Consider the following 21,891-nt stretch of genomic DNA (forward strand, 5'->3'; position numbering starts at 1 on the left):
GGAATGTGTAAATATCAGGTTCATAGTTACTGAAGTGAAGTTATGCACACTAATTATATTTCTGTTTTCCTCTTCAACAGAAGAAATAATTTCCTTAGAAAACCTCCACTCCCCATAAAAGCTATGAACCAAAAATTCTAATTTTGAAGACTGCAATTAGTTTTGATTCATTTTACAACGGATAAGCAGCATATATCCTCCTTCTATTATTCAACATTAAATATTGGTCAAGCTGTCAGAATAACATCATTCAAAAGCTAAGGTTCTGCGTATTATAACTCTCAAGCTCCAATTCTGTGCCACTGAAAAATTTGCTAATGAAGCTGCATCAGCAAGGATAAACCGACACACTCTGTGCAATGGTCAGTAAGAAAGACAGTGGCTCCCAGTCATTGCATTTGTTAGTCTTACCTCTTAGACCATCTGCTGGGCTACAATTAATTCCAAGACTGGAATTACAGGAATTACTGTAAATCTTTTACTGTGTCTCTTGTAACTACACCGAGGCTGCAAAGTGATTCAACTTCTGAGCCACCCTAGCCTGTACCTCTCAGCAGAAGTCAAGTGGGAGATGATGCCTGAGCTCCATTTGCTTGCCTGCTCAACATCTACAGAAAAGGGAGTGCTGGCAACAATACTGAGCTTAGCTCAAGGAATGAACCAAAAAATGCCATGCATGCTCCAAAGAAAAACAAACAAATCATCAGTGGACCAAATCAAAACTATATCTTTGCTTTTGCTTTTGAAAGCACACTAAACTTCCAAATTAATAAGAAGTGATTTTGAAGTAAAGTAGTAAACATATTTTGAAATACTTCTATTTTAAGCATAGACTTGGGACATTTTTATAAAGGGATTTTAACTGCATTAACTTAATACATTTCTTATTTCATAATTGAAATAGAAAACTCTATTTGTCTTAATTTCAAATTAGAAATTTAATAATGTAGTAAGTTATCAAATATAAGCTTCCCCTATGGTATCTTTTCAGTGCCAGCTTACTAGAAATTCTAGCACATACAAAATAAAGACTAAAAAGAAAGTAATATTTACACTTCAGACTACATATTATACTGGCAACTAGGGTAAAATAGTTATTTCTCTCACAATCGTCTTCCTGAGAGGAGAAAAGCATCACATAACACAATCATTCTAAGGGCTGTACAAAAACTAAATTTTGTTTTAGTTATGATTACAGTCTTTTAAAGAAATCACATTAATATTGAACTCAGTATTTTCACAGGTTAGTTAATTCCTCAGGGATTTAATTTCTTGGTTCGACCTCAGACTGACATATCTCTCACCCTTGCACCTATTTTCTGTATACTCCGTAAGATGCTTTCAGTCTGATTCTAGTTAAACCATACTTAGCTTCCCAACACATTAAGTCCCTAATGGCACAAAGCATAAGACTCCAAGACTTAAAATAGCCTAGAAAATGACCCAACGATTTATTTATTTTTTATCAGACTGTTGTGCTTCTTTGTTCATATTCCCTTTGGTACACGATCCTAAACTTCTCAAGGTTCATGAGACACTAAATGGCTTAAGCTTAATCAGCTACAGACAAACGAACACACTTCAAAGTCAGTACTCTGACATGGCTGAAACACAGCAAATTTTGAATCTGAAACACTGATTTTTTTTTTTTTTTCTACAGAGCTCAACATTCTGCACAAAATAAAACAGGGAAAAAAATCCCATGAACAGATTAAACCACTGCTGTTGCCATCCTTATACAATGCTTCAGTGATAAAAGCCAAGTGTTAAAAACACCAACAATACAAGAAACATACTGAAAATGTAATTAATATCCTATAAAACTATATCTTTTCATCTAGAATACTGCCCTCAATTCAACACTTATGAAGCAGATATAACCACAGTCTGATACTGCCAGTAAAAATTTTCCTGGCATTGGTGTTTCCTCTACTGTATACAGGTTCTCATTTAATTAAAATATAATGAAACCTTTTCTAAATGCTGCTTCAGGTTCCAAGTTCTACCAAGCCCAGTCAGATGCCACCACTTCCTCACCATACATCATACTATTCAATGTCAGCTCTCCTTTTCTACTAAACAGTAAGAGCCATCCCAACACAACTCAGGATGGCTTTCTGACCATTCATTGTATGCAATAGGCCTGCTGACGAGAAAGACGCTAGCTCCCAGAATTTTTATGCTCAATTTCCCTTTCCCTCCCTTTTTGGCAGGATAAAGGCTGACACAACCTTGTAAGGATTTCTATCCACAAAACACAGATTAAAAGGCCTCCAAGCCACCAATTATAGTATGTCTACAGTCCTGAAGATAGTAATAAAAGGAAATCCTTTGAATTATCAGTATTTAATTGTGAGTCACCATGAGGATGATTTGGTGTACTACATAACAGATGAAACCACTAGTTACTAGTTGGGTGCAATCACCCAACAAAGTCCTAGAATCTCTCTCACTTAAGACTATGCAGTATTTACTCGGGTTGGACAATGGAGCTTCAGGGCTGTGCAAATCACTCTTTTTGTGATTTTATTACCAGCTCAAGCAGGACTAAGCTCATGATAAAATTACATCAAAGACAGCCAAAGTAAAATCTGTAGGCCAAATGTATTTCAGTGTGTTCAACTAGAACGTGCTTGGAACACAGGTTCTGATATACACTGTTTTGCATCCCTTTTAGAAAAAGGCATGGCACACAATGTACAGCAAAATCTGCATTTGCCTGATATCACAGATTATGTGGCATCTAAATGTAGTTTATAATCTCTGCAGAGGTGGACCTTTGCTCTGTAATTACAACAGAAAATTATGGGCTACCATAATTTAATATATACTGTTCTGACACAGTTTTAAAAATAACTGTGGACATTGAGTGTTGCCCATCAAACACTGGATAAAATGTCAGTGGTGGAGAAGTTTGATCACATTACAAATACAACTTTTCTGAACAATTTCATTTTTGTTATTTATGTCCATTTATTTACATTTGCATTAATGTTTCAACACAGCTAACGTAGCTCTTCTGTTTGTATCATCACAGATAAAAAGAAATTAATATGTATACTGTTTACATATTTGCTTCTGGTCAAATTTACAGTGTTTTGTGTAAGATAGTATTACTTCCTTGAAACATTGCCCAAAATAGCAAAGACTTAGGTTTATCACATTCAAAAAAAAAAAAAAGCCCAGAAGCCTGTCTTTTGAACACACAACAAAGACTAGGAGATAAAAAAAAAAAAATACTATCCCTCCTTTCCTATGTAGACATTGTGGCAAATGATATTGTCAAATATGTGACATTATAAAGTAAAGAACACCAGCATTACAATGTCAACATTCCAAAAGAAAACGGCAACAAGTAAACTTAAAAAAGTAGTCCTAGTCAGCAATAAAAGGAAAAAGATCACTAAAACCCAGGCAACTCAATATTAAAAAAACCAACAACAAAAATATTATTTTTTTGATTGTATAAACTGATTGATTTAAAAGAAAAAAACTTTCTTTACTAAACTTTATTATTTGCTCAAAGCAGGCAAAAAGAAAAAATATGAGGATTTTTTTGTGTGTGATAATGTGGTGCTTTTGTTAAAAATTGAGCTCTCTAGCTCCCTTAAAGAAAAAAAAAAGTAAAGAAAAAAAAAAAAAAGGAACACATCCAAACCATATGATGCAATATTTTTGAGACTTTTGGACTTCAAACATTAGAAACAGTCATAGCATTTAACAGGAGATAGAAATCCCATGTCTGAAATGAAAAATAATTTTCCACTATTCTGATAATAATAATAAAGAAAATAATCATTAATTTCTTTTAACATAGAAAATTGACAAAGTCTTCCCAATATATTTTACATATTGGAAAATATACATTTATACAATGTATATTTAAATATACATTGGAAAGACTATATATAATATATAAAGTGGAAAACATTATTTTCTAATGATCTAGCCCTGATGAGTCACTGGAAAATTCTTCTACCACTGAGAACATATACGTCTTCAGTCATAGCTCTTCATAGTTTCAGCATTTACAAGTTTTGGATTTTAAAATGTTTTATACAAATGTTTATTGACATTTGTAAGTTGGGATTTAATTCAATTTTGAAAGCAAATGTAATTAAAACTAGATTTTTTTTCCTGTAACACTGTAAATAGGATCACATTAGATACTGTTAAATATATATGTTGAAGACACTAAAGTAAATCAGTGCTTGCTTTTCCAAAGAACTGCAAATTCTTGACAGAGATCTCACTGTTACATCTTTCAAAAAAAATATGCTAATGCTTTTCTAATTGTCTAAGATATTAAGTACTTCATATATTGAGATATACTCTCTAATTACCTCACATTTGGCTACTATTGAATTCTTAAATATTCTTCAGAAGGATGTGTTAATATAGATTTTGGAGACAATAGAACAAATTAGTAGGACCTGCAGTCTCATCCTGTGTGGCACTTCCTTACCTTTCCTTTACATTTTGCTTATTACATTTTTTCAAACAAAGCTGCTTCTTTCTGAAGCCACTGAGACACTGCTCTGTCTCTTACTTAAAAAAACTCCAGATTGTTACATGCATGCAGAGTTCCATTAACGTCAAAGATTTTTACAAAGACGCTAAGAACAAAGACAGGCAGTTACATAAAAGCAGTGTGATAAAATATGGCTCCCCGGAGAATAAAAAAAAAAAAAAAAAGAAAAACGAGAAGATGCCCCAAACAACACTATTAATAGGACTTATCTTAGTAGGAAAGCAGACAACAGTACTTGAGGTAAGGATTACCTGCTGACAGCCTGTAAGTAAGATTTTGTTTGCTCACACTTCTGGGCAACAGCAACTTTCTTCTAATTTGTGACTGGGTAGGCTGAAGGCTAGAGAGGCTAAAGACCACACTTCAGCCATTTTACTACTTGTTTTTTTTTTTTTCTTTTTAGCTCTATCATCCCAGTCTCCAAGCCTTTCAAGAGTAAGTTGCAGAATGTTAAAGAAGTTTAAATTTTCTTGGCACTATAAATTTGAAGATTTTTTTGATGACCAAATGACACAAAAAAAAAAGATACAAAACAGAGTCAGACATCAGCTGGCTGGTGCCATAGCAGATCCTTCCCTGGACTGTATGATCCTTCCCTGGGAAGTATGTTTTCTTTCTGATGATGGTATAACACCAAGCTATCTTCATGGTCTCATCACATAATAACAGATAACAATTAGCATTAAACACTCCCTTTCCAAAGGATGCTTTCCTTATTCAGAGGTGTGGGAAATTTATTTATTTATTTAAATTTTCTGATCCTGGACAAAATTATTAAAGAATGAAATTGTTATATCCATGTTGCTCTTTCTAAAAGACTTTCTTTCGTCAGCACAGAGTTGCACTCCTCACCAGACTTAGTTTTTGCTGTTCATAGGCTCACAGTTACCAGAGAACTCACTTTGTAGTCAGATTTTCCTTATGAGAAATTTGGTTTACCATTCTGCTCTTCTAACTTCTGGGGAGGACCGATGACATATTTTACTAATAGTTACATTTTGGGCAAAATTAAATGCCTTTGTGAGGCACAGCAATCCAGGATGCTGTTCTCCAACTGCTGAATTCTAGAAAAATAAAACTTAGGAGACCATTCCTACCTATTTAAATTACCTATCTAGAATTTACTAGCCAAGTTCCACCTGAATTTCCATGCAACACAAAGTTCAGTAATTATCTAACTCTCTTCACAGGTGTGACCAACACTCGCATAGCCAACAGCACTGAGCTCTCCTAATGTACTTAGCAGCTCTAGGGTTACCAAAGAAGCCGTGCCTCTTTTATGCAAGAGATGGAGAAATCTCATCTTCAAGCCTCACCGCTCTTTTGGGAGTGCTGCAGTAGGCAGTTTAGATATCACCTTTTTTCACTAAAAGATATGATTCTAGTATATATGGCCTAATAAGTAATACATAACTGTAATTCCCCAGTCACTCAGACATTTCAGTGGCATGTTATTTCCTTAAGCATCATCTCTCCCCAGTATTTCAAAATAACTTTTTATTCCTTCTTAAAACATCCAATAGCTTTTGTAGCAAATCCTACAGCAGCAAATCTGTGCCAAGGAAGTGATTTCAAATATGGCACTCTTCCCATTAACATGCTATTGCTTTCAAAGACAAAGTTTTATCTTGTTACTATTTATTAATTCTTTAACAACAAGTAGTTTCTCCCATCTTTCATTTCCATGAAGGCATAGAAGATAGATAAACAAGATAAACAAACATAGCTTCAGCTGATACACTTCTTTACATGGATACATGTATACAACATGCAACATGGATATCACTTACACTTACATAAAGTTTGCATCTTTATGACACAGAAAGACTATTAACCAGGTTCATGAAAAGTTCTTGAAATACTTGTAATCCAGCAAATACTAGGGTTCATTCAGTAATTTAGCTCAAAAAAATCAACAAGATAGCCAGGCAAACAAACTGTATATAAATAAAGTTCTCTTTCACAGTTTTCTTTTACAATCTGGGTAACTAGAAGTTTTACTACTGTATGATAAATTCCAGATTGTATGAATTTGTATTTTCAAGTGGTAAACTTGAAATGCAAGTGGTATTCAATAGCTCTGAGTGAAAACTACATGGATGGCAGTACAACAGACAGCTATTTTAAGCTGCCAAGAACAGTACAGCTGTAATTCACTATGGAGTTTCCATACATTTTGTTGTGAAAGTGATGATGTGTTGATGATGTTGCCATAAAGCCATCAAATACAGCAAATGATTCAATAAAGGCACTTTTATGGAGTTGCACAGAGAATCTCAGATTCTTTTCAGATGTCTTCAAGCACAGCTCCTAACAATCAATTATAAAATATAACTTTTCTTTTTTTTCAAAAAACAACAAAATCACTCTTCTGGAAGACATCATCTACAGACTATCCATACATTTGTGTCTTGGTTTAAGAAACTGTCAAAATAAACTTCAGAAGGAATCATTTAGGCCTCAGTAATGTAATTCTTCATAAATATTCTTCATTGAAATGTTTGCATTTAATGCTACCATTCACATGTTTATTGCAATAGAGCTTTATTGACCTCTCAAGTGATAACTTGAAAGTTCACTACATTTCACACAATTGCTTAAGAAAGGTGCTTGTTACTTTGGCTTATAATCTTGAAAGGAAGATTCTTTGGTTAGTAAGAAATTGTTTCTCTATAGAGTTCTATAAATATTCATCTTCATACCTCCTCTCTATCACTTACACAGCCAGAAACCACAGTACGAAATTGGGATGTAAATTACTAGCAAAGTAAAAACACAGAAAGGTTATTCACTGTTATCTTTGCATGTGTGTGAACACAGCAGTAGGAAGGCCTACTATTTAAAGTTTCTTACGTTTCCAAGATCTAGGAAGATCTAACGTATCTTTTGTAATTACTTTCTTAATTCTAATTCTAAGACTGTATTTTATTTTATTTTTTTTAATCTCTTGCTATATTTGTGTATTGACTCATTACTGGCTTTATGTATTCTATACATAGGAACTGATAGAAAATAAAAGGAATTTTCAATTTTACTTACTTTACTGTATTCAAAGATGTCTATAAACTCATTCAGCTTAAGAAACAACGTTTGCATCAGCAGTAAAACAAAGCGTTTTGGAGTCGTGATGCATCATGTAGTGAAAATTATTATTGTACAGCATATGGTTCTGTTAGAATAGAATGCTTTATCGAGGACAGTAAAAGAGCAGAGATGTGTCTTGCTTTTTCCCAGGACTTTTTCTCAAGACTAAATATAATTATTAATATAAGGTATTCTCCAATGTGTAAGTTGCAAACTAGAATAAACAGGGATTTAAATATAACAATGTGTAAACATTGTACAATCTTTACTTTATTTACCCAAGCTTTTTAAATAGCACAGCTCCTGCAATTTCATACAGATAATGAAGTAAGGGTGGGGAAAAAAAGTTTTCAGAGGAAATGAATCAATTTTATGAGCTTCTTCTTAATTTATATTTTTATTTTCTAAAGATTAAAGCTATGCAATATTATGACAATTCTGTTTAAAAATAACCTCCCAATCTTTGACTTTTTTTGCAATTCTTCATAGACATTCTCTATTAAACTTTTTTTACTTGCTTTATTTTGTGTAAAATGTGTACCTTGTTTGTTTTTATAAATGGCAAATCAATTTGTTATTTATCAAAGGCAATAATAGTTTCCAAATGTAATTCAAAGTTAAACTTTGAGTATAATAGACATATTTCTGTAAGTAGTGTGACTGAAGAGTTACCAGTATAAGCACAAAAGCCAGAACCTTGAGGGTTTTTATTCCAGTTGATGGCATATTGACCTGTCCTGTGACCAAGAGACTCTCAGTATTTGTATCAATTCAGTGATATTGACCGATGATTTTTTTTTAATACCACCTTAATAGCAAAAGGTAACGAACAACATATTCATAGGAATTAGATGATATTTTCAGGTTTTCACTTTTCAGAGTGTGAAATACCCTGCTCTAGCATGTGGGAGAGGTGGTCACTAGCTATAGCTGACTGTCAGTTTGTATGAGACACACCAGCGCAATGCAGCACCGTGCTCCCCTTTCTTCTTGGTGTGATCCAATGCATTTGGCACCTGATTTGTGACATTTCAGAAGGCTTCATGTATAAGTGATACACAGATGCAGTGGAGCATGAACGGTACAGTGCTGATGCACAGGTCATGAAACTGGATACATTTGAATCAGTGCTAATAACTGCTAAGACATAACCATGGTAACCCATTCACGTTCATGGAGAGAGAGAAAAAACACAGGAAATGGGGAACAGTCTGCGAGCAAGATAGGCAGGGAGGACTTGCACTAGGATTCTGGTATTAAGTCCAAGTGAAATGGGAAGGATGCTCTACAAGGCTGTGGGGAAGGTGCAGACCTTAGCAAGCAGACCAGTTTCTCTGGCCCTGGCTCAGCTCTCCCTGCAAGCAAGATTCCTGGGGAAGGAACAGAGGCATCATCCTGGGCTATGCTCAGTGTTTGCCAGTCTGCAAGGCAAAGCAACTGCACTAGGTGGGAGCCCTGTACAGCACAGCAAGCTTCAAAAGCACTGTGTTAGAGCGCACACAGCTCTTTTGCTGGAGATAAGGACAGTCCTATATTCAGGAAAGCACAGCACTGTGAAGGGTGCAACACAACTACCCCAGCAGCAACTGCAGCAAGAACAAGTGGATCCTGTCTATACAGGTAGTTAGCAGGCCTGTCTCCAACTAAACGGTGTAGTATCCTTCTTCATACAACATAGAGGAAGAAAATAACATGATTAAAATATAAACATTACTAAAGTTTTTTACTTAAAGAAATATTTGGCATGATAATAGTCCACATTTGGTTACATTAAGGAAAAAAAACAAAAACACACACAAAAAAAACTTGTGTCACATTATAAAGTCCTATTTTTTATTTTTTTTTTAAATCAAGATCTCTTTAGAATTCAAAAGTAATAAATATCTCTTGAATAGTGCTTAGTACCTACAATTATACAAATATAAATTAAGCATGAAAAAATCATGAATCTAGTATGCTGCGTCAGAAGACGGGATCAAAATTATTCCTGATCATACTTTGTCTTTCCATTGCAGAAACTCAGACCTATTTCTAACAGTAAATAATATTTGCTTACTTTTGAACTTTCACAAAAAAAAAAACAAAAGGATAACATTAGAAGATGCTATACATGTATTTACTGTATAAGATGCAGATTTGCATTAAAGCATATTGACAGTTTCACCATAGAAAATTAACTGCTAATTCAATTCAAAATGAATCATGTATGCTTTAAGTTCAAAGCCAACTAATTGTTTTGGGAGCATTTATAGATAAAAAAGTCTATGAAATCATCATATATCATACATTCACCACACCACAAGCCACAAAATCAAGCCGTAATATAGTTGGGTTACCGAATATTCTAATATTCTTTCATGATTCAGTCTGATAGTTTGCTTTTTCTTTTTTTCTTTGCTATATGAGAAAGATGCATTTAATCTATTTTAGAAAGCAATTTCACTTAAACTGAAGTGCAGTTTTCCAACAGAAGGAAATTTAGCCTAGCATACAATTCTCGTGAGGGCTTATAGGAATTATGCTTGCATATAATGCAAAGTCTACAATTCTAATCTTCAGAAGGCTTGCCTCAGAATTAAAAATGAAAACATATACTATAAAATACTGACGGAAGTATGTCATATTGGTTTTGAATGATAGCTGTAAAGTTAAGGTGTATGTACAAACATACACCTTTGCATGTTAAACAGAAACAAGTTCTTATGTAATATATAAGTACTATCAATTACTCCTCAAAATTCAAATGAAATTAATATATCTTCTCTCTCTCTGAGTCCTATTAAATTTCAAGGCAGGAAGATAACAGTTATGCAATATTGTTACTTCATATAGTACCTAGTCTAAATAGTATATGTACATGCTACTACCAACTAGGTAATCCAATTATGCAATATGATTTTGAAACATTATGGAAAACATTAACCCGATGGTTAAGAAAGAAGGAAAAAAAGAGGTCATTAATGTTTCATTCAAAATTATGAGGATAGAGGTATTTAGCCTGTATCTACACCTTCAAAGTCATGTTTCAGGGAGCAATTCCTGGTCTCCAGACCAAAACATACAGAACAGTTTGCATCCACCAAAAGTGAGCTGTCTGTGTCCACATGCACAGCATTTGACCTGAGTCTTCTCTAGGCTGTACAGAGGACCTCTAGGACGAAAAGAGGATTTTTGTTGTTGTATTTTATTTAGTCCGAATTAATAACCAAGGATATATAACAGCCTGCCACAGAAGGCTGTTTGTTCAGCATGATCCTGAGAGTGTGTTCTTCATCTTATGGTGAACAGCACAAGGACATTCAAGGGTGACAACATTATTTCTCCTAATTTGTCTACCTTACACTGCTTTTGGTTAATTCTGTCAGAACTGAAGAACTGACACAAACCTAGTATGTATCATCAGGCTTATGTCACCTTAGGCAAGATGAAAGAAGAGGCTGCAACTGTACTGCAGGTGTTGAACTGAAAGCTTCTTACAAGCTCATGGCTATACTCTATGAATTCCTTTTTTTATTATCTTTTTCTCCCATCTTATTTTAAGAATAATAGTATTTCATTATCTATGGTGATCACGTTCTGTGTTTTCTGAAAATTTTCAACTACAAAGACAATCAATATGAAATGTAAGGTGAGAATCTTGAAATCTGTGATCACTGACTTTCACTTGCATAGTGATAAGTAGTTTGGGACAATCTCTGTGAGAACTCTCCTGATGGAACTCTCCCATTCATGACAAATGCATAAAATGTCTAAAAAATGTTAAGCTTATCAAGTATTACAACATCTTTCATATTTCCTGAAACATCAAAGGATAGCAGAATCATCACTTACTGCGGTCAGTAATTATTGTTCTGGCCTCTTGATTGCTCGTCTTGTTTTTTAGATTTTGTGCTGCAGTTATTAGTTCATCCAGCTGGGGACGTCTTTGCTCCAGATCCTGTAGTATTGCCTAGTTGCACAGAAATACAAAAAATAAAATAAAGGAAAAAACATGTAGAGTTGTTGAGAAGACCACATGGAGGGGCTTTTTTCCTGAGCCACTTTGATTTAAAGCAGAAAACTCTTTTGCAATTTCATATCTAATGAAGAATTTGGTCTGGACCTTCCATATAATGTCCATGTATTGTTACATAGGTGCAAATATAGCATACATACATATATAATACAAATAAAGTCTATCTTGTAATCACCATTAGAAATGAAGCCTATATAAGTAAATATAAAATGACAACCATTCTTCATTTTTAACCCATCAAGTTAAAACCCAATGGTAAACCTAAACCTATAAATCTATATAAACCTTTTTCTCTGCAAAAAGGATACTATTCTCTTAGACTATACAATGGAATTTTCTTTTTTTTTTTAGACATAGGGGTTTACATTGTCATCAGATTAGGCAGGATTTTTCTAGTAACTCATGAAGTCTAATTAATACTGTTTGTTTCTTAACATTTTAAGATTTAATTACTTTCTAGTGGTTTAAAGCCAATATATGACTGTTAATGTTAATTTTTCTGTCCTGACACCTTACCTAGAAGAAAAATAATCACCAGTCACAGTAATTTATGTTGGTCAAGATATTATATAAAGCCCAGGCAATCTAACTAGTAAATCAGAAAGGGATCTACAGCTACTCACAGGGAAAAAGATTAGCTTCAGAATAATGAACCATAATCTTTATGAGGTAATAAATACTGAAATACAACAGTTTTATACACAAGCAAAATGAGAACTCAAGAAAAGTATGGCATATAAGATTTATGCATATATTAGTTTAACTTACACTGGAAGGATTAGGGAAGAGCAAACAAAGAATCAGATCAATAGTTTCCCAGATAAAAATCATCTGAAGTGTGTACTTAAAAGACATGGACCAAATCTAGCAACTTCAAGCCCCTGTAATGCAGCTTTGCAGAATTAGGAGTTAGAAGTTTTTTATAGTATTTGTTACCAAATTATGACAAAATTATGTTTTGGCCCACAATTCTGAGTCACCAGAACCCAGGAGTATGTTGGCATACCGCTAGCAAGTACAGCAGTATATCAATGTCAAGCTGACAACAAAGGTCACTGGAGGATTTTTATTTTTCAGAGTGCTTGCGTGGATAATGGTTACATAATTTGTTAGTATACTCATCTGTTTACAGACATCTGTTTGGATTGTTTTGTCTACGAATTTTTTTCTTAGAACACTTTTATTCTAAATAATCATACTTTACTTTTAAAGCTGTAATTCACTAATTGCAGTGCATAAAAAAAGACCTGCATCGTCTGACCTTAAATTTGGTCCTCCAACCTAGATTAGAGTTACATAATTTCACCAAGTTGAAGGTGACATGTAAAGGACTAACATCATTTCCTGTGTGAGGGGATTATCAAAAGAGCATGAGGATATCACTTGCAATAAGTACAGCATGCATCGTCAAGAGCAAGCTACAAGTTCCACAAAATTTCAGTTTTGTTCAGTTATAAAACTCTTCAGAAAAAAAAAAAAATAAATTTCAAGATACACATCCAGTTATACCCTGTGAAATTCCAGTCTTTAACTTTTGTATCAGAATTTCGTTGAAAGCCTGTTATAACTGACTTTCTAAACTCATACATCCATAGCTTTGGATGGTATTTGTACTTCTATACTGATTGGATTGCATACAGAGACACTCAGTTAATGCAGCAGATTGAGTAATTAAGGAAAGAATTCTCATTAGAAGTCACTCCTTAGTGAAAGTACTTAAGAAAAAGGAATAAAATCTACTGATGCAGTTACTACCTCTAGATATCTATGTGCCCTCAAAACTATATTTTCAAGGAAGACAAGTTAATGAGTGACATGAATTTTACTATAGAAAAAGCAGTCCCATTGCAGTCTAACATCTGCATTATACACATTACCAAAATGGACTGTGCAGAAGGAACATAAAAGTAAGTACAACATGCTCAGATAATTGTGTGGTCTCTGAAGTAATATTTCCCTTCTCCTCTTCTTCTCCCACCTTGAAACTGTTTAGAAGAGGAGAAGCAAATTAAATTATTCTAAGGTCTTACACCAACAATGACTCCCAAACTGTTCCCTAAACGTATTTTTTTTTTTATTTCATAAATTTAATGTAATGATTTATCTGAATTTATCTGATCCAGCCTAAATCTCCAAACAGATTAAATACTATGTTAGCAGCAAAGAAGAAAGCTTTTACTGTATGAAATCTAGAAAGAAACAAAGCAATAGGTAAGAATGGCTCAGTAATGATCTTCTCAGTACAAAAATGAGCAACAGGTAAGCCTAAATGCTGTATTGAATGATTTTATTTTATTTTATTTTATTGCTAACTCTGTTGCTTTCTTGGGGAGAAAAGTCTTGTCCCTATATGGACTGTGAGGACATCCTTCCCTCTGCCATTTAATGGAAATAAAATTACTGTCTGCCAGATGTACTAATGTGTTTTTTAAAAGGTCAGGAAGGGCATCTTGAAACCTCTATACTATGAAAATATCTGAAGATTGTTGGACCTGTCAAGGAGACAATAATGTACAGCTACAGAGCAGATGCTTTTTTCTCAAGTCTTAGAAAGATTTCTGAGAATAAGGAAAAAACAATGTTCCTCAAATCAATATATTTTTTCTTTGATTCAGTGTCTGCCCAGAATCTTACTCAAACAAGGTACAACTTTTTTGTTGCTAAAAAAACATTAGTTAAAATTGGTGCAATATTAATTGATACAATTTCACCAATTGGTACAATTTCAAAGATTTAATAAATATATATTCCATATGGAACGTAAGTTGCATATACAAATACAAAACCTGATGGAAACATGGATAGAAGTAGTTGGTGAAATACATGATTCCTGAGCCTCCCTGTGATCCTGTAGCATAAACACGAACAGCAACACTTGAGATCTACTTATCTTTCTTGAAGTATTATCAAAATCAGAAAAATCTTTCTTGGCTAGATAAATTAATCATACAAATGGACTTTGTGGGTAACAAGAGAGAAGTGCTTTGATGAACATGCAATAAAAGAATGCTAAACATGAGTTTGAGGGGAAAAAAAAAAGAAAGAAAAAAAAAAGAGAGAGAAAAAATATATATGGAGACACCATAAAAACTTTTACAAATTCAGCCAACTATTTAAGATTGTAAAACTGGATCCTCAACTGGAACATAAGTGGAAATCAGTAGAAAATATTGTTACAACAACCACGGGAAGAAAAACTCCTTAATAGTGGCACCCTGGTGGAAGCACAGCAGATGTAACAGACCAGATGCCTCTAATTTGGAATGTCTGCACACTAAACAAAATCTTCTATGCTATTTAGAAATGGGTAATACAAAAATAAAAGTTATTATGAAAGAATTTTCAAAATAAGTTAAGCAGAAATCTATCTAGTCTCCCTCAGGTCACTGAAAACAACGGTACAAACATCTGGGGAGTCATCAACATAAAAGGATACTTTTCTTTCATAAACACTTCCATTCTTATAAATATAATTTCCTGTTACTATTATTTACCTGATGTTCTGTAAAAGTACAATAATGTATGCTATAAAACATTAACAACCATATTTTAATCAATAATTATGTGTTAAGTGTAGGCCAACAGGAGTAGGTTAACAATGAACAAGGATTAGGGACAACCACAGTTGTAGAAATACAATTTCAAACTGCCAAAGAACTTTTTTTTTTTTTTTTCTATATGAACACCAAAGCAATAGTGCTTGGTGACACCACAGTAATGGAAAAATGAGGTTCAGGCATCAAACGTGCCTACATCTTGTTAGAAAATGATGCTACTTGCATTCAACAATCTTTCCACTTCTGTGGACAGCAGCTGCTCAAAAGAAAAATCTAATTTTCAGGTTCCTAATTTTTATGATTCCTTTATATGAAACTGGGGTTAAGTTATGGATCAAACTGTTTTAAGTCAGCAACAGAAATAACTTGTATAAAAATTCCAAAAAATTAAACATAAACCAAAAACTGGAAGACATGAAGAGTGACAAATTAAACATTGAAATGCAAGGCTTGAGATTGAGAATTAAAATATTCTCTACCTTTACATCATATAGCATCCTGCAGCCTGTATATTTATCACTCCAGCCACCTGTACAACATAGGACCTTTAATTATTATTTTTTTCTTTTTTTCATCTTTTCTGACTTCAAAAAGCTAATAGCAAATAAGCCCAAGGCTGATGTTGGCTAAAAAGGAGATTTAGAGCAGACCCTCATGATTAAGAGTAAATTGGAAACACCACTTTGTCATAAACAACACATGGTGAAGACTAAAACTTCCCAGCTGTTTGTGATGGTTTGATTAGGATCACCACCAACCTTGTTTAAAGAGATGAACCAATGGACCACAAAAGCAATTACTGAGTTGAACAATAAATATGGGAATGGGAACAAGAAAAAAGATGCATTTTTCTTCTTATGAACCTAGTCCTTCCTCCAAACTCACAATGTTATTCTTAGAAGAAGCATAATTCCATTAAACAGTTGTTGAGGAAATGGTTTTCTTATCTTTTGAAAAATTCTAGAGTCTAAATCTTAAGTTTAAGCAAGATGTAGATATGCTACACCTACAATTAATCTACATAATAAAATTGGCTTTGTTAAGTTATTCCACCCAAGCAAAATTTGAATGTTTTCTTGTCACTAAGCAGGGAGTAATAGTGAAAGTGATTGTTTACATACTCTCTGCATTAATAAATAAATAAATAAATAAAAATTATAGTAATTAAATGCAATGGAGTTTTCTTTTTAAGACAACTTTTGTTTTGGCTATTAGTTGTTTCATGTTTTCCCTTCAAAGCATGCATAATTTTAAGAAAATATGAAGAGCTAGACTTACTATTCAACAGCATTGCTAGCTGATTGGTACCTGTCAGTAAAATCAAAACATTAACAGATGGGGCACTATGACCTGAGTAATTTATATAGCTAAAGTTTTCATAAGCACTTATTTTTATGCCCACTCCAGAACTGCCTGTGCAGCCCTCACCACTGGTTTAGTGAGTATATCAAACCATCAGTGCTGTTGTGGGAAAGCCACAAGTGACAACTAATCAGGTGTGTCACTAGAGGCACAAAAAAGCATCGTAGAACTTTTTGTAGGATTTTTGTGACAGTAAATCAACAAATTTGGTGGCAATATGAACGTCTGAGAAAGTTGTACAGCTCAGGAGTTGTACAATGTCTTGTATAACTTATGGATTCTGGTTCATAGCAGGAAGTTATGACAGCAAAAAGTGCAATGTGCTTTTGGCATATGCTAACAAAGCCAAGCAAAATGGAGAGTAATTGATTTAAATCTCCATGCTTTGACCAACAATGTAAGGTGATATTGATGGCTAGAGCTGAGAGAACTCTCACCCTCTCTCTTCCTCTCCTGTTCACCATCTATAAAAAATGACTTTGGGAGCAGGCATTGCCTAGGGGAGAAGAAAAAAAAAAAAAAAGACAGGACTTTGCCTGAATATGTTGTTCTAAGACTCTCCTAAACACCACAGCAAAGTAAGATCTCTAAGGAAAGGTGACTGAACTGTAGAAGATTAAAAACAAACAAACAAACAAACAAAAACTTTTAAATCTGAGTTCACAGAGATATCAAGTATCCTGCTCCAGAACTGCAGGAGGCAGATTCCCTTCTACTCCTCTACAAATGAGATAGTCAGCAAGGAAAAGTATATGCAGCATGGGTCACAAGGAGTGACCACCAAACTGGGTATCAACACTAGGAAAAACATGGCGCACACACCTCCCCTTTATGCTGATATCCCAGAAAGAATGAATGTAAACTACAGTAAGAATCCAAGATTTTCCATCTTTATCAAAGGAACCTACAATTTCACAAGAAGTTGCAAGAATGTTAGGCTAAAAACAAATAAATAATTAAAATTATTCTTAACAGCTACCAAGGCAACTTATACTACAATATGTGGAGTGATAGAGGACTGTAGCAGAAGTGGCCGAATTACTGACTTTTCCTGGGTAACTGATAAATGAAGATTAATCCAGAATCTTCAGGAATGCTATGCAGTTTCAGATGTGCTATGTGCTAAACAAGATTCTCAAATAAGATATTTTTTGGACAGACTGTGCCATTTTTACAATAATGAATTACAAACAATCCAAATTGATGAACACTGGCAGCTATCTCAGACACCATCTATGGGAACACAAGCAGTGAACAGAGGGGTATTACATAAGGAGCATACTGTCTATGCTATTTTGTAAGTATGGTACACGTCCAGGGAGGTAGTCAAACCTTCCTCAGCTTGTTCATTCCAACTGAGATATCTTGATGGACTGCACTAGAGTTCGTCCAGGACGGACAGAAGATCAAGAGGAGAATAGGAAAAAATGACAGCTTAGTATGGTTTGGGAGTAAATCATGCTCAGACAATTGGATTTCACTCTATACCCACTTGGGGAGGGGGGAGGGGAAGGGAGAGAAGCTAAAGATTAAACTGTAACAAGTGGGACAATATTTAAAGATTCAGATGCTTAGCTATAATGAGATTCATTCAACTAAAAGAACATGGTGATAAATCATGTGTAAAATCTCAAGACTGAAACAGGATGACAGTTCTAGGAGAAAATCTGAACAGAAGTGAACTGTGTATGAAATCACAGCCTTTTGTCCCCATACAATGTGGATGTTTGACACTACTTTTATTTGCGATAAAGTATGAGCGTTATGTAAAAGAGCATGAGTTTCTCTGTTACTTGATTACCTAAAGAATCAGACAAAACTGTTCCAGGGTATCTGATGTCCTTGCAGACAACCACACTCAAAAACTTTATTGATGGGACCCAGTATTAGGAGGTACAAAGCCTCCCCAACTTCTATATTAGACAGCAAACAGAAATCTCTCATCACATAGTTACCATTTTTGGAATGTTATTTGCAAAATTTACTATTTTATTTCTCCTATATAACTAACATTTTTCAGAGTAAGGATTTTTCCACTGTGCTTACAAATGTGTGTTACCAAGAAAATAGAGAACAGCTGTTCTGTTTCTCAAAGCTGCAGCTTTTGTTTTTGCTTTACTGGAGTTTGTTTTTTGGATGATGGTGGTAGTGTGAACTCCTTTTATCTGAGATTGATCTGGTGAAAATTGCACTTGTCAATGCACTTCAAAAGAAAAGTAAAATGTTCTTTACCTTGTCACATATTTAAACAGAAAGTATGTTTACCTTGCATACAACAGTGTTGAATACACATAACATTATGTTATGAACAGAGGCAACACAAACAGGTATTTTTAGCTATCCTTTTCATATATATATATATATATATTACTTATTTTTAATTAAAAAAAAAAAAAAAAAAAAAAAAAAAACAACTACTATACTTTTGTGGAGAAGAAAAGCTAAGAGCTTGACCAAAGATGCTCCCCAAGTTATCCAATTTTACAGGGAAAAAAATTGCTTGAATCAATATTTTGCTCTCAATAAAATAAAATACAGAGCGACTTTCTCAATTTCTACTATGGAAAACAGAAATCTACTTCCATCTACTATGGAAATTTCTACTCTGGAAATCCATGTTTACTTTTAAATGGAGTTTTCTCTGGGAATAATAAATTATTAACAGTTCATAGCAATTAAGAAAAATTATATAGATTGGCACAGCATCATTTGAAAAAAACAAATCCAAAATCTGTTACATCAATTGGTTCTTAAAATTAACTTAATAGCTCCTGGATGAGGGTGTTGTGCTGTTCTTATTTACCAGCTTCTGATAAGAAATGGAATAATGTTAGCCCAGATCTAGTAACTTGAATCCTTTTCTTCATTCATATTTAATTATCATTCTAAAAAATGATAAACACACAAAGTGAAAAACACAATTTGTATACCTAAACCTTTCTGGCATATTCAGAAAGGTTTTATTCCTACTGTTATAATTCTTTCAGTCTTTTTGTTTTGCTTTGTTTTTAAATTTTTGTTTGAGGATTATATATTATTTTTTGTTGTTGTTCATTTTAATTTTTACTTCTAGCCTTTATTCCCTCATGTTTCAGTAGCTATGTACTTAATTAAGTCCAACAATAATGCAGAAGGTAAAAGTAGAAACCAAAAAAAAGGAAAAATTCTGATGTTCATATTTCATTAACAGTGAAGGAAGGAGGGCAATGTATGCAACGTCGGTTATTGCAAGTCTAAAAAAAATATTTGAACACTGAGGAGATTATGAAGAGAAAGCAGTGGTGTAAAATTAGTTATTAAATGGTTATTAGTTATTACTGTAAAATTAGTTATTAAATGGTTGGACTGGGCAAGTCTTCCTTTTATAACTAATTTTAAAGAGATCTCAAGTTCTTAGTTGCCAGCAGGAATTATTGAATTACTAATACCAACTTGTCTTGGTAGTGTCACAAAGATCCCAGTCTTTTGAAAATACCATATTTTACACTCAAAAACTACAATTTGCACTTCGTGTCATAAGAAGATAAGGGGTAGGCTGAGAAACAGATTTAAGTGCTGCATACTTGATCACTACATGTAGCTAAAGTAGGAGCTGTGGCTGAGTTAGGTCCCCAAGTTATTTTGCAGTGTGAAAAGCAGGTGGAGAGTAGATGTCTCAGAAGGGAACTCAGCCATGTGTAGGCTGTGTGGAAAGATGCCTAGCCGCTGCGTGACTAGAAAGACTACACAAGCACTCCTATGATCAGTTCTGTGTTGTCTCAGGTGGAGGGTGTCCCGATGAACTCTTTTCTGAGTAGTGCTGCCACTACTAGGCACAGGCTAACACCGACCAGAACTGCCTGGTGTAAGGAACATCTCTGAAAGGTAGGGGATGAGAAATACACTGAAAGCAGGTGACTCACTGCCTAGATGAATGTCTTATCCACTAGAAAACCCACAAAACACCACAAAAAGGCAGCAGCTCTTCCTCCTGCATATCCAGTGAATTCCCTTTTGATGTGCTGACTGAGAGCACCCAGCAGATATTCAAGCGAGGCAGAAGGAGGGCTTACTGTGAGGATGGTTTAAACTTCTGCAGAGCAGGTTGTAAGAGCTTCAGTTCCCAGGCAAAAGCCTAAGCAAAGGAGCATAGCAACCTGCACTGTTGTAGAGCTGAGTGCCATCAGAGTTAGGCAAGGGGGTCCAAGGCTGAAGGCTGGAAGACAGGCAGCTGTGTCCTGCAATTGGCCTCATCTTGCACCATTCTGGCATTTTATGGAGCCACTCCTTAAGTCATTACAGCTTGCTGCATAAGGTGAATATGTTCATGTTAAGGACCACTGAAGACAACAGCTTTCTGATAAAACAGTAATTATTAATTATGCAGACAAAAGTGTTAAAAATATATATTGGCAGGAAACTGAAGGCAGCAAATTTCAAACACAAAAGACATAAGTTCCTGGTGTTGAATCTATTTAAGAAACAGAGCAGATCATTAAAGAGTGTAAGAGATTCTAAATTGTATAAATCAAGGTCGTGTGTTTTTTAATTAGTCAACCACAACTTTGAAGAACAGGAAGAGGAATCCCTACAAGAAAAATCCCACGGATTATGGTTTTATAAACAGTACATGATTTTATCAGTCCATTCTAATCTTGAAATCTATGAATTTATGAGAAATTTAAAATGCAATTTGGATTAAATTTCAATTCATATATATAATTCCAATTTATCTGAGGTAGATTTTCATCATCTGCTTCCTCAGATAAGTATCAGTCCTGCTTACCTTCCCTTCCCTCACACAGTCATAATGTAATTTAGATATATTTAGTCAATTTTTGACTGAGAGCAGTGTTTAAGCATAAACTTAAGCATATAACTGGAGCCATTTCTTGTTCAGACAAGGGGAACTCCTACTATGAACAGTTAATGTATTTCATCTGTAACAATTGCTTGAGGCAGAAGGTGCAGACATTGATTAGTAGCTTGCAGAGGAGGCACACAATTCTACTTTACCAGAAGAAAAATCAGCAGTTTTCTTTTTCAGAACATATGGTTTTATTATTTGAATGACAGTTTCAAAAATATACCTGATATAAACAGAAAACAAAGAATCACTTGTGAAGTGGAAAGACAATACTATAATAAATGTAGGCACAAATGATTTTCTTTATATGTATATTTATGTATACAGACACAAATAAATATGTGTATACACAAGCAGATATAGGTACTGATTTTTCAATGGGCCTTTTCAATAGTTAAGATGGAGCCCAAGGAAAACTATTCCAGTCCGGTAGGAACAGAGGAGGAGGATTTCTTGGGATATGATTACAGTCCATTTATGAACATAAGTTCCTTGC

General features: G+C 34.2%; 1 protein-coding gene across 17 annotated transcripts in view; it reads right to left on the reverse strand.

The window, feature by feature from the left end:
- Window positions 1–21,891, reverse strand: part of DMD (dystrophin) — a 1,236,775-nt gene that overhangs the window by 296,766 nt on the left and 918,118 nt on the right. For 16 of the 17 annotated variants that reach the window (XM_072027522.1, XM_072027514.1, XM_038175527.2 and 13 more), the window contains one exon: window positions 11,447–11,564. In XM_072027522.1, the coding sequence (XP_071883623.1) occupies window positions 11,447–11,564 (118 nt within the window). Of the gene's footprint in view, window positions 1–11,446; window positions 11,565–15,666; window positions 15,811–21,891 lie in introns of those variants that run through there. The other variant, XM_072027550.1, reaches the window with a different exon arrangement.

This window comes from Anas platyrhynchos, chromosome 1 (genome assembly GCF_047663525.1).
Source record: "Anas platyrhynchos isolate ZD024472 breed Pekin duck chromosome 1, IASCAAS_PekinDuck_T2T, whole genome shotgun sequence".
NCBI classification, from domain to species: domain Eukaryota; kingdom Metazoa; phylum Chordata; class Aves; order Anseriformes; family Anatidae; genus Anas; species Anas platyrhynchos.